Source organism: Taudactylus pleione, unplaced genomic scaffold, assembly GCF_031769625.1.
Source record: "Taudactylus pleione unplaced genomic scaffold, aTauple2 ptg000317l, whole genome shotgun sequence".
Lineage (NCBI taxonomy): Eukaryota > Metazoa > Chordata > Amphibia > Anura > Myobatrachidae > Taudactylus > Taudactylus pleione.
This window is the reverse complement of record NW_028284718.1, coordinates 2,889,816-2,903,407: the sequence shown is the minus strand read 5'-3', so window position 1 is coordinate 2,903,407 and position 13,592 is coordinate 2,889,816. Positions and strand designations below refer to the sequence as shown.

Below are 13,592 nucleotides of genomic sequence, written 5' to 3'. Positions count from 1 at the left end.
TTGGTCACATTTAATTTTCTACTTAGTTATTTAAGTTTAGTAACTCTGTTTGCATTAAAAAGTTCAGTTTGCCAATATGGTGGGACTTAAAAAAACAACACACCCCTCCCAAGACCATGAAAAGAGAAAAAGAGATTGCTGCTGGTTAAAATATTATCAAACTTACTAGAATATCACTTCTATACTGATAAAGGACTATGGCCGGGATGTACTAATAATGCAGCGGAGGTCGCAGTCACATCGTATCACTTACGTCGCGATGTTCCCGCACAGCATCTGTTTTTGGCGGTCCATTCTGCGGTGTTTATTTTAGCCCACTGCGCATGCGCGCTCAGTTGGAGGCGGTCATGCGCAGTAGGCTCTGCAAGACGCCTCTGGATAGTTGTGCTGGCACCATCTTGGCTGACCCAGCAGATATATATATATATATATATATATATATATAATCATTTTTTGCATTTAATTACTGGTAGCATATAACCCGTATGTGACATGGAGCTGTGTGAAGGCAAGCACAGCTAAATTGGCCTAGGGGATACAGATGGTACTGTCTGGCCCTGCACATGTGTGGAGAAATAGTGATTACACTGGTATACCAGCCAGGGCATCTTGTTGGACAATCAAAATATTGGCAAGAGCTGAGCTGGATTTCAGGCTTTCACCATTTTTCCACTCAGTGCTAGATGCATTTATAAAATAGTAAAAACATTATACTAAATCTAGTCTGCACACTAAAGGGTGAGATGAAGGGTGTTTTTTAATTTCTGGGAGGTATAGTCTTTTCAAATAATCGATTATACTACTTTAATTAACAGATTCACAGTCCGATACATAAAGTATAGTTGATGCTGTACAACTGGCTTTAATATAGTATCTCCAGAAGAATGCACTATTCTGTAAACTCCCGTGTGCAGTAATATGTTAGTTCCTCTATATTTTTAAAAACTGGTTCTTTTAAAAAGCAGATATCTTTATGTCCATTTCCTAGGCAGGACTATATAGATCAGTGATACTCATTCTGTCACTCTAGTTTTCTTTACTGCAAGTCCCTTCGTAGAGTCATAGGGGGAGATTCTATTTTCTGAGACCAGTAACTTCGCTGCTCTTCCATGCAAACCATATTGGCGCAAAGGAAAATAAGTGATGTTTGACTACCCTGCTATACAGTGATGTCCCCAGTGATTTCACAGCCAAATATTGTGGCTGCACAAGAGATAGTCTATATTGAATTATAGTAATCTGGGTGCACTCTTATTGCTCTCTTAAACAGTACAGGATGTGAGGGTACACAACGTAAATAATGTGTTGGGTTGTTTTTTTGGGGAAAACAAGAGCAAGCAGTAGTGACCTCTTATAGGATCATCATCACTTGCTATAATATAACTGTGGCTATTAGTCAGTATATATATACTTAAATAATAGGGGCGCACAGTCGTGTCCTTATATTAAGGTTGAATCGAATAAATGTAATTTTCCCATAGAGACTTCCTAGGTGGCAGGCACAGTGTATAAGGGTCTATACCTCAAAAGCTATTGTACATGCTGAGCTGAAATTTGGCATTTCAAATTTCAGGGCTACAAAATTTACAAATTAGTATTTGGTAACAAGCTAAAGTTTAAACTGTCATTTTTTTCTGCCGTATTCAGTTAGAACCACTTTTCTGCTTCAGTCTATGAGCGATTTTTGGGTAGGCATAACTCAGGGTAGAGAACGAATTAGGACTCGGGGTTTGTTTTATTAGGCAGCTCTTGTTCCAGTGCAGGTGCTTTTTGGGGTTCAGGTAATTGAGAAAGGTACAGTTTTCAAACTATTAGCCCACAAATGCCCCAATATATATATATATATATATATATATATATATATATGTGGAGTGTCAACTTGCTGCGCATGCTCAGTAGGTGCCTCCTGCAGGGAGTGTACAGTGGCTTCACCTGGGTGCACAAACACGGCTGGCGTTAGCGACGGCAGGACCCAGTGGAGGTAGCGGGTGCCAGTCATTCTGCAGAGTTTGGCGGTGGTGCCAATTTCAAAAATGGCGCCTCAACCAGCCCACTGCCCCATCTAAATGCCTCTCAGCAAGAACCCCCTAACCAGTCCAGTCACAATGTTCTACCCTCATTCAGCCCAGTGTATACCCTTCTCCATCCTATTTTTCCTCCCTCCCACCCCTATTTCACTGCCCGACTTCCAATCCAGCATAGGACCTCCCCATTCGCAATGCCCCCCCATCCAGCCCAGTGTCCCTCAGCATCTCACTGACTTCCATCCCAGTATATCCCACCTTGCCAGCCCAGTGCTTCCCCCTTACCTCCCCAACCAGCCCTCTACCCCCATGTAACTGACCCTCAGCAAGAACCCCCAACTAGTCCAAACAGAGAGTGTCCCTCATTCACCCCAGTGTACCCCCTTCTTCAGCCTAATGTTCCTCCCTTCAACCACCATCTTACTGCCCCTCTTGCCATCCAACCCAGTGCCCTTATATATCACCCACTGTCTCTCCATGTCGCTCTTTCCCTGTCACCCACTTCCTCTCCTCGACACCCTTTGCTGTCACTCTCTGCCTCTCCGTCTCCCACTATCTCTCTCCATCACCTCTCTCCTCTTTTACCCTCTCCGTCACCCACTGCCTACACCGGGCACCCATTTCCTGGCATCACCCACTGTATCTCCCTGGCGTCACCCACTACCTCTTCCCATCACCTTCTCCCTGTCACTCTCTACCCCACCCTGGCATCAACTACTGCCTCTCCCCATCAACTTTTCCGGTCATCCTATGCCTCCCCCTGCCACAAAGTACCTCTCAGTCTCCCATTGCCTCACCTTCTGCTTCTCCTCTGCGTCACTATCTCCATGTCATCCTCTCTCTCTCGTGCCACCCTCTGCCTTTACCAGGCATCACCCTCTACCCATCACCCACTGCTTCTCCCTGTCACCCTCCTTAGCGGACAGAGGGAAACAGAGACCGAGGGTGGACGTGACAGGTGCTGTCTGACTGGGACAGGTAAAAGCAGGACAGCCGGTTAGACAGCACAAATTGTATATACTGTATGGGGGAGACATACCAGGTCATTAATTATGTGTTAGGGGGCACATATGATATAAGGAAGGGCACACAGGGTCACTAGATATAGACAGAGGCACAAAGGGTCAGTAGTTAGCTACTCCAGAGCATATCATATATGGGCACATACACACACATACAGGACAATATAGCATGTCATGAATGTATATATATCAGCTATAATGTTAACTGGTGGCGGTATGTGGTATAATGTAAACTGCTGTAGCATATTTACTGAGAACACTACAGCGTGGCATAATGTATACAGGAGCACCATGATGATAAACTCTCTCCCCTAACCACCCAATATTGTATCTTTACCCTCCCAACCCTTCATTCACTACTTTACCCTTACCCCCTAACTATGTTCTTATTACATAAACCTGCACACACTACTGTACCTTTACCCCCTAACCCTGCACACAATACTGTACCCTTATCACTTATTTTACAACATATTGCACCTTACATTTAAAAATATGAAACATTGTAAAGAGACATGCCAAGAGGACATATTTGTAGGAGGGCGCTGAACACCCTAGCACAGGCCCTGCGGGTGGGTACAATCCATCACAGGAATGTGCCACTATGTAACCCAGGGGTGGGGAACCTTTTTTCTGCCGAGCGCCATTTTGATATATATAACATTATTTGCGGGCCCGGTGCAGGCCACAATTGCCAGTGATTAGAGCAATGCCTGGAGCATCCTGAGGATGCTCCGGGGAGCTGAAAGGGCAACAGTGTGACCATCTGAAGCATAATAAAGACGTTCCAAGCAGCACTGCTGCATAGATTCTGGCCGCAGGGTGCCATTATAGGCACCCTGCCATCCAGATGAGGTTAGCAGAAAAAAGCTCAGAGGGCCAGACCAAATTATTCTGGGGGCCTTATACAGCCTCCGTGCCTGAGGTTCCTCATCCCTGATGTAACACAATGCAGTTCCAGTCTTTAACATATAATTTATGCTTATTACTAAATAGTTAGAGCTGTACTAGGAGTAAGATTACATTCTCCTTCTTTCTTGTGAGTAATCATGCATGAACAACATTTTAATAAAACCAACAATCTAGGCTCTGGGCACTTTTTACACACAAAAGAAAATGCTTTAAATGTCAAGCTTTTTTGTGTATCTAGAAACCATGTAAATTCATTAGAGAAAAATCATGGACTATTCGAATATTGTAATCTCTCTCCAGGTTAATTCTACTTTTCTCCTAGCACAAAAGTGTTACTGCAATGACTGGTCACCTGGACAGAATAATCAGGTGAGATAACAAGGTCTGCGCATCAATCTCCAAAAAACCTACAAGCTGAAACATTTACATTTTGAGGACCTAGACCACAGGAACAGAGGGAGCCCAGTTCTGATAGTTAATGGTTAATATTAATACTATTACATGATCAATGTTTAAGATTTTCTTTTCCAAAAATGAAGATATGTCAAGTAAACTTTCCAAATCATTTTAAGTAACTGCAGGAGGCAATACAGAGGAAACAACTGAAGTGTCAGTGACACACATATATAGAACCCTGTACTGTACTTATTGGGTTGGTATGCTGAAACGTGGCACGTGATACACAAAACATTTGTAGACGCAGACAGTTTAGTTTTGCATAGTTTGGCAATAATTGCTGCATAATTATTTTGTGATGCATGAATATCACATATATCATGAATAGGACTTATCACGAAAAAACAGTCCAAACACAAATGAGGACACATTATGAAGTGGCAAAATAGCTTACTGTGTGACACACACATACAGAAAGTATGAGCAATTTTGTGTGTGCATTTCTGAAATTGTGGCTATGTGCTTTATTTATTTATATAAACACATATATCTGCATTTATATACTTAGGAAAAAAGGGACTGGGCTGTACAGCCTAATCTTAAACATAATAATAGGTGCTACTTACCATGCTGAGACCTGTCATACACCTCCTGCTGTATTTGCATATTAGCAAGGACGGAACTGCAATAATGCCTGCGTGCAGCTTTGCAATTCCGTCCTAAGCTGATTTAGCCCCCATATGCTTCTGAGGACATTGTGCACTAAATGCACAGAGAAATGCATTAAGTACATTATTGGACACATTCCACTTGGATTTTAAAGACACCCACTTTTCATCATAACAAGCTGCATGTGGATTATACAAACATTTCTAAACATCTTTGGATGACTTTGTAAACTATTGGACTGAGTCTGGATTATGACAAAGGATCATTCAACAACCCCACTGCCCCACTACCCCTATTTAAAGACCTATATAATATTTACTTGGTTATTATTCATATGCTAATGCAATTAGTTTGTGGACACTGTTTTGTACTTTTATGGGGGGGCGATACAATTGTTTTTTTGGCGCGCTAATAAATGGACGCCCAATGAAGCAATTCAGTTATCGTGCTTGTCGCACTCAATTGGACTTGGTTGAGCCACATAAAACGGCTAAACCCATCTAAAGTCCTGGTTTAACATTTGCGCATTCGTGAACAGCTGGCCTGGATGTTAATGGCGAACACTTTCAGCACTTGCTATAACTTCCTCATGTTTCTCATAGACCAAGGTATGTCTGTGTCAAATGTCACTAAATTACGCCAATTACTGTAAAAGTTATAAGGAAAACTTTGGAGCCAAGAGTGAGTGAAACACCCTGTATAAGAGAAACAGCAAAACTGCTAACTATTCCCTTCGATAATTAGTTTTCTTTGAAATACTGGCAGCTCCATACTAGGCAGGTAGACACAGGGAGTTTCACCTTGCCCTCTGATAGTATAATGAGAAGCTCCACCTCTTCTTCAATGTCTTCAAGAATTTCCCAATCTGTCTAAATAAAAGAAATATCAAAAATTTTGCCTGCCACAGAGTATTCCGTAGAAAAGGAATTATCAGTGGGCACGATTCAATTAAATGCAAAGTGAATAGCGCCGGGAATGAGTTACCGGAGCTATTCAATGCTGCACGAGGTTAGGTTGGGGAAGGCTCGTTCTCGTGCCTTAAACAGGTTGTTTAGGCGCGAGAACGGGCATTCTCCGACTAAACTTCCCGGCGCGATGCTGTTTTCCCAGCACCATGGGCAGAAAACAGCATCGCACCTGGACTTTTGTCGGATTTCTGCTCGCATCCCTGGCGAGATGCGAGAAGAAATCCTTAGCCGGGGTTAGCAACACGAATGAATTGAATAGCTCCGGGAGCTGATTGCCGGCGCTATTCACTGCGTGTTGAATAGAATCGTGCCCAGTGAGTATAAGGCTCAGTTTTCTTCTTCAGTATCCATAGCAGCCATTACAGTCAGTCATATACAACCAAACAAACCACAGAGGGTGGTGATAAAGACAGGGCTCGACAAAACCCGGGGTCCAGATTTTCAGCAACCCCAGGGCCACTGCTAGTGTAGTGCAGACCACGAGCGCGGTCCACACTACACAGTAACAAACACACAGCCGCCAGCATGTTTGTTATAGCAGCCGATGAGAGTCAGACAGACTCTCATTGGCTGCTGCGTCGCCCATGGAGTGAGCCGGCTGGAGCTCACACGAGCTCCCCCCCTTCCGGCTCACTCCGCAGCAGGTGATGTGAGAGATGTCATGACGTCACTCCCATAGTGCAGAGCGGGCCTGGAGGAGCGGACAGCGGCGGTCGTCTGCAGGAGCGGGGATCAGGTAAGTTGTGGGGTTTTTTTGTATGTGTAAGGGGCACTGCATAGGAGGGGGGGTGGCCGCTACTGAGGACATTGTGAGGGTGGCCGCTACTGGGGACACTGTATGGGGGGGGCCACTACTGGGGCACTGTACAGGGTGGGGCCACTACTAGGGGCAGTGCATAGTGGGGACCTACTACTGGGTGTAATGCATAGGGGGGACCACTTCTGGGGGCACTGTTAATGGCGCACTACTGAGGGCACTGTATATGGGACACTACTGTGAGCACTGCATAAGCAGACCACTACGAGGGGGCACTGCATAGGGGTGCCCAAAGCATATTCTTGCACCTGGGCCCACCACTCTCTAGTTCGGCCACTGTTGGCAGTGGCATTGCTTGCCCGGGGCTTTTTGGCTGTGGAGGGGTGGTCTTTCTGAGGGTTGGTTGCCTGGAGAGGGGGGGTAGCTGCTCAGTAATGTGGCTGTGGGAGGGTGGTTTACCTGGGGCACCCCGTTAGTGGTGTGGCCATGGGGGTTGGTTGCCCGGGGCGTAGGTGCTCAATAATGCTGCCCCGGGGGAAGGGGGGGGTCTGGCTCCTACACTTTCATCCTGGCTTCTAGGTTTTAGAAAAATTTGTCAAGCCCTGTGATAAGTACACTATGGGTCGTATTCAATTAGGTGCGAAAATGTTTCGCCAGTGACGTAATTTTGCTAGTGGAGCCCCGTATTCAATTGTGGCGATTTTTTGCCGGTGTGGTAACTCAATGCAATGTACCCGGCGGAAAAGTTTCGCCTATGAATAGCAGTCGAAAAAAAGTGCAGAATTGCGGTTCTAGGGTGCAAAGGTGGGGAAACCACCCTGCACCCATAGGTCAGCTCCCCAAAGGTTAACTACGTCAAAAAATCCTAAATAAAATTAAACAACACCCCAAAAAATAACTTTGAAAAAGGGGGAAAAAAAAACAAACAAAGATGGGGTACAAACTTAAAAACTAGTGAACTAGACTTTTGGGGGGTCTGCAAGTATAGGGGAGGTTTTTTTTTTGCAGGTGCTTGCTGAAGGTGTGTTTTTCAAAACTTCACTTCTGCGATTTTTAACCATGCTTGCACCATTTTCATGTACCCCAAATTTACTGGGACTAGTTATTTTCATCAAAAAAACCCACTCCCAAATTCTATTCTTCACCACTTGTGCAAAGATGCTAATGAGAGCATTTAAGGACCCCAAATGGCTCCAGTAGGGCTATTCGGGGGCAACTACATTGATCCCCAATGTTAGTGCATCTTTTGGGGGGTGTCAGGCTGATTTCCCTAAATCTGACAGCACTTTTTGCCTGTTTGCGCTTCGCCGGGTCCTGTTTTTGCCGATTTCTAATTGAATACGGGGACGCGTGCGATACTTTACAGCATGGAAAACGAGCAATGATGGCGAAAACCTCTCCAGGCGAAAAGTACTCGACTTTTCGCACCTAATTGAATATGCCCCTAAGTCAGAGATATGCTGAATATAAAATATTTTGTTGGCTGTGTGGAGAATTAGTACTGACTGAGAGACAGCATAGAACACCCAATTGATAAGGACCTCAAAAGGTAGGGATTAAGATATAGATATTATTTTGTAGAGTTCTGTCGCAGAGAATTGAGGCCTCTTTACCCATGTAAAGGACACCACTCTAGTAGAGTGTGCATCCAAAATCTCTGGTACCTCTTGTCCATTTTTCTTACATGCATGTATGATTACTTCTTTTATCCAACTGGAAATAACCTGGAAGGTGTAAACCTGTTAGCGAACCCACCGAAAGCACAAATAATTGTTGTGAATTCCACCGGCAGGCTGTTTCAGCAGGGTGGCGGCAGAGCGCATTTTGCTGTATTGAAATCGTGCAGAGCGTGGCGCCCTGCTAAAACAGCCTAGCGGGAACGCTATATCAGGTCAAGGTCCTAAATATGTGGGAGGAGTTACACCAGTCTGTGATGGAGTGGGATACGTCATGCTAGCAATGAACAATATATTTAAAGTTAATGGACCAGATGTGAAAATTTTAATTTTAGGGTTTAGTCATCATTTAAAAGATCACAGGGATGTAGTTACCAAATTTGAGATTTTCAAAGCCAACGATTTTTCTCTGAATTTGAAGGCAGAAATTAAAATGGCAATTATAGTGAATGCAAAACCATTGCATTTATTATTATTGCCATTTTAAATCCCACTCGCAAAACTGCTGAAAAAAAAGCGGCTTTGAAAACCTGCTGCTTAGTATATCTACCCCATGTTTAGTATCACAGAAGGTATGCACAAAGGTTGCACATCAGTCAGGCTACTTTGAGAAATTGTGCTAAGAGCATAAAATAATGGAATACATTTATATGCCCGAATATAAATACTTTGTTCTTTGATTCATGTTAGTACAGGAAACTTTCTTGTAGCAATATAGCTGCAAGCCAGTTCTGACGGAATCGGTATGGTTTACCGCCGGACCCATGCCCGGCGGTTGGAACCCCGACAGCAGCATCCCGGCAGAGGAGGAAATCCCGATCATCCAAGGTAAGTATGTTCTAGCCTATTCTACCCCCTAACTCTAAGTTAGGGTGCCTAACCCTAATCTCCCCTCTCAGTGTCTAAACCTAACCCCCCTTCCCCACCGCCTAAACCTAAGTCCCCCACGGGGGTGCCTAACGCTAACCCCCCCTTCCCCTAGCCTAAACCTAACCTCCCGAGGGGGGGGAAGGGGGGGGTGCCTAACCCTAAGGTCCCCCCACGCGCGGCTATCCACGCTCGGCGTCCCTTCGATCGGGATCGTATGTCTAATGACAGGCGTCGGAATATCGACGCCTGTCTTTAGACCCTTGCCGTGATATAACAGTCGGGAAGCCGACTGTCGGGATTAGGTCCGCTGGCTTCCCGACTGCATACCGTTCTGACACCTCAATGACAGGTTTCTTAGCAATAATAACATTTATTTTTCACACTTCGCTCTATGCTAACCTTATTAATAGGCAGCATTTCAAGTTAAACATGATCCATATACACTCCAAAGTTATTTAAAAAGTGGCATTGTCCACCTTTTCCCAGGACAATACTGTAATCTACCACAAGTTGGCATTGTCTCAAAACGTGATGAACAATGACAAAAATGCAGAAAATATCAACATTAACTGTAAAAAATTTGGATAAGGCTAGCAACATGGGGCTGGCAAGAATTAAATGTTTAAAGCAAAGGACAATATGGGAGGTATTCATGAAACCTTGGCGAGAATGAATGAAATCGTCCAAACCTTACTGCAAACACAGTCGATGTCAGATATCGTTATCTGACATGCGGGGACGCGCATCGTTGGTCGATGCATACCCAACATGTCAAAGATATGAACGATTTAACGATTTTTACAATCGTTATCGTTCATATCTGATAAGAAATCTGACCGTGTGTATGCAGCATTAGCCTTGCAGAGAGATAAGGTGGATGGAGATACAGTGCCAATCAATCAGTTCCTAACTGTCATTTTTCAAACACAGCTTGTAAAGTGACAGGTAGGAGCTGATTGGATGGTACTTTATCTCCATCCAAGGCTTAGTAAATATAGCCCAAGGTACCAACCAATCTGCTCCTGTCACTTTACAGGCTGTGCTTGAAAAATGACAAATACTATTTTCAGACAATCTGCTGTTGTTCAGGGATGTAGTTGATATCCCGGCTGTCAGGATGCCGGTGTCGGAATCCTGACACCAGTCAGAATCCCGACGCCAGCCTCCTGACGATAAGTAAGAAATTGTGCTAAGAGCATAAAATAATGGAATACATTTATATGCCCGAATATACATACTTTGTTCTTTGATTCATGTTAGTACAGGAAACTTTCTTGTAGCAATATAGCTGCAAGCCAGTTCTGACGGAATCGGTATGATTTACCGCCGGACCCATGCCCGGCGGTAAATCATAAGTAGTGAGGTTAGGTGGAGGGTTAGGCACTAGGTAGGGAGGGTTAGGGTGCGGGAATGGAGGGTTAGGGTAGGGAGAGGGGAAGGGTTAGGATACTCACTGGAAGGTATCAGTATCCTAACCCTGCCTGGATGCCGGGTGGTGGTGGCGTTATATGCCTGTTATGTTTTTCAATATTGTGAGTGCATTTTCCTTTATATGAGAATTACCACACTATGGGTGACAATGTGTCTTCTCTTTTAAGAGTTTGAGACTTCCTATTATGGATGACGTGTTGAACCTTGAGAATAAAGAAGTGTTTCCCTTACATCATTTTGAAGAAAGTAAGACTTTATTTTTCTTGAAGTGACTGGATTGTGAAAGATATCACCTTTGGATGTGAACCACAATAGCGCCTTTTTGGATACTACTCTGTTTGTTTTGTATCTTTATTCTGGAGATTGGTGAAGGCTCCACAGTATCTACGGCTGATATTGTGTTTTTTTGCGCAAATTTATAGATTGTTGTTTTTTCCCGGGATGCTGGTGTTCTGACCACTGGGATCCCGAGTGACGGCATCCCGTACCCAACCCGTTGTTCTGGTAAATCAAAATATATTCCGCAATTTATCATTAATAATGATAATAATAATAATAGCATAGGACACTATTAGAGTAACAAAACAGACCACCGGCTTTTGTGTTATAAAGCAGTATACGTTAAACACAAACAATACTGATCGCAGTAGAAAATACATGTATAGTAAGTGACAGCAAAATGTTAGAATTACTAGAATCAAAATGAATTGCTAAGTGTACATTTTAATCAAATTTGTGAATGCCCAATAACCGGCAACCTCATTTTGTTGTTAAATAAATATAATGAAAACTTCCCAAGAACAAAAACAGTGGAAAAGAGGACCCCATGCCACTTTTCTGGGCTGCCTCTTGCTGATCACAGATTTTGACATACTGTAGCTTCTAAACAATCGACTCCGCTGCCTTTCATTTCATCACATACCTTTGATTGCATTTGTTTTGCATTTGGGGGTTGAGGGACACCACAGTATTACAGTACAATTTAATTGAATTCCAGCATCTAATCACCAGTTAAAATACTTCCCAAGATATGTTAGGATTGATCCAGTGTGACACTATTACATGTGAAGGGTGCGAGTTGCCGCGGCAACGGCGTTAAAACGTCAGCAACGGACCGACACCTCGCACCCTTCGCTGCAAACCCGAAATTGCTGAATTTTGCTCGGAGCCCTATGGGCATGCTTGCCTACCCTCCCGATTTGGCTGGTAGCCTCCCGAAAATCGCGTGCTGCTCCCGGCCCCCCGGAAAGGCAGGCAAGCCTCCCGCGGTTTTAAGATAAACCTCCGTAGCCAGGGAGGCCGATGACGCGATTCACGCTGAATCACGTAATTTTGGCCCTGCCCCCTGCTTCACAATGCCGGTAATCTCTGCATTGTGTAGCGGGGACGGGACCAAAATTATGCGATCGTGTGGTCTCCGCTCCGCCCACAAACCTGTCCGTCCACGCCCCCTGCAATGCAGATCTGGCTGCTCCCTCCAGGAAGGGGCAGCCAGAATATCGGCAACCCTGCCTATGGGGCTGCAAGCAAAAGTCACCGAATCCGGGCTGCCGTAAAGTGTGGCCATTGTCGTTATGTGATTGACCCCCAAGACTAGGGCAACGTAAAATAAGCTGAAAGCAAGTTTTATAGTTAAAGAAATCCAGTGTGCATGACCGGAATTATGAATGTACATAGTGTAATTGTCAGGGACACTACCTTTACAGAGAATACAGGTAAGAATAGAACCAGCTAGCACGTTACATAATACTGCTCACTCTGTCAGTACTGAACAAGAATACTACCGGGGACAGCTGTCAAGTAGATACACTTAACACTATATTACGGCATGTATATATATATATATATATATATATATATATATATATATATATATATATATATATAAAGAAACAAGTTGTAAGCAAGGGCACTGATGGGCATCATGTCTGTTTGCAGACCATGAGGTCACCTTGTCTCATATACTGTTGCCAATGCCTGTACCTGTCCTAAATTCACATGCAGCCACATCCTCCTACCCGGCTCTCTAACAAGCCAACAGCCTCAGAGGTAAAGAGACACTGTAGAGACCATATCACTCGCACACTGCTGCGGGGGTGTCCCTATACACACCACCTTTACTTACTCCTAATCTGACGAGCGCTGCCATAGTGACGCCAAAGAGTTTACTTGCCGATGCAGCCGCTAGCTGTTCAGGACATGCTGCTGAAAGGAACACTTCCGAGGTAACTGTGCCCAGCATCCGCCTATGCCTGGTGTCCGCGCAGTGTAAGTGCTGGCCGCCATCTTGTGGTTGGCGATGTGTTTAGTCCCGGAGAACAGTTGTAAATTGATTTATAAGAACGTAATTCGCGATGAACTTGTAACTACTCCAAGATGATGATCTAGTTAAATAGATAGTTGTGGACTGTACTAATTGTCTTTATTATTATTATTATTTTTTATTTCTTTTTTTCACCTGGCATAGCAAAATAATTTGTCTCTTTGAAAAAATATGATGCATGGCTGTGCTCCCACCTACCAGTCAAGATTTTAGGGCACTATCTCGCCATCAATCACCCTTGGAAGGTGCACACAATAATTTAAAGTTCTTTTCAGGGGCTTGGCTTTGCTGTGGTTTGCATGCTTGTCCTAGGGGGTGTAGTAAGTAATACCCGACAGCGACAGCCCGGCAAGGGTGAAAATCCCGATCGTCCCTAAGGTAAGTATCGCTAACCTAATCCCCCAACCCTAACCCTCCCTTAGGGGTGCCTAACCTCCCCCACAAGTGCCTAACCCTAATCCCCCCTAACCCTAACCTCCCCGAGGTGGTGCCTAATTCTAATTCCCCCCCGGAGCCCTAAACCTAACCCTGTCCCCCCCGCTGC

General features: G+C 44.4%; 1 protein-coding gene across 2 annotated transcripts in view; it reads right to left on the bottom strand.

Annotated features, from left to right (window-relative positions):
• The window catches only part of UQCC1 (ubiquinol-cytochrome c reductase complex assembly factor 1), a 127,558-nt gene extending 114,584 nt beyond the window's left edge, over positions 1-12,974 (bottom strand). For both annotated transcript variants that reach the window (XM_088442783.1, XM_088442784.1), the window contains exon 1: positions 12,851-12,974. In XM_088442783.1, the coding sequence (XP_088298909.1) occupies positions 12,851-12,967 (117 nt within the window). In that variant the 5' untranslated portion in view covers positions 12,968-12,974. The remainder of the gene's footprint in view (positions 1-12,850) is intronic.
• Between the last annotated feature and the right edge of the window lie 618 nt (positions 12,975-13,592).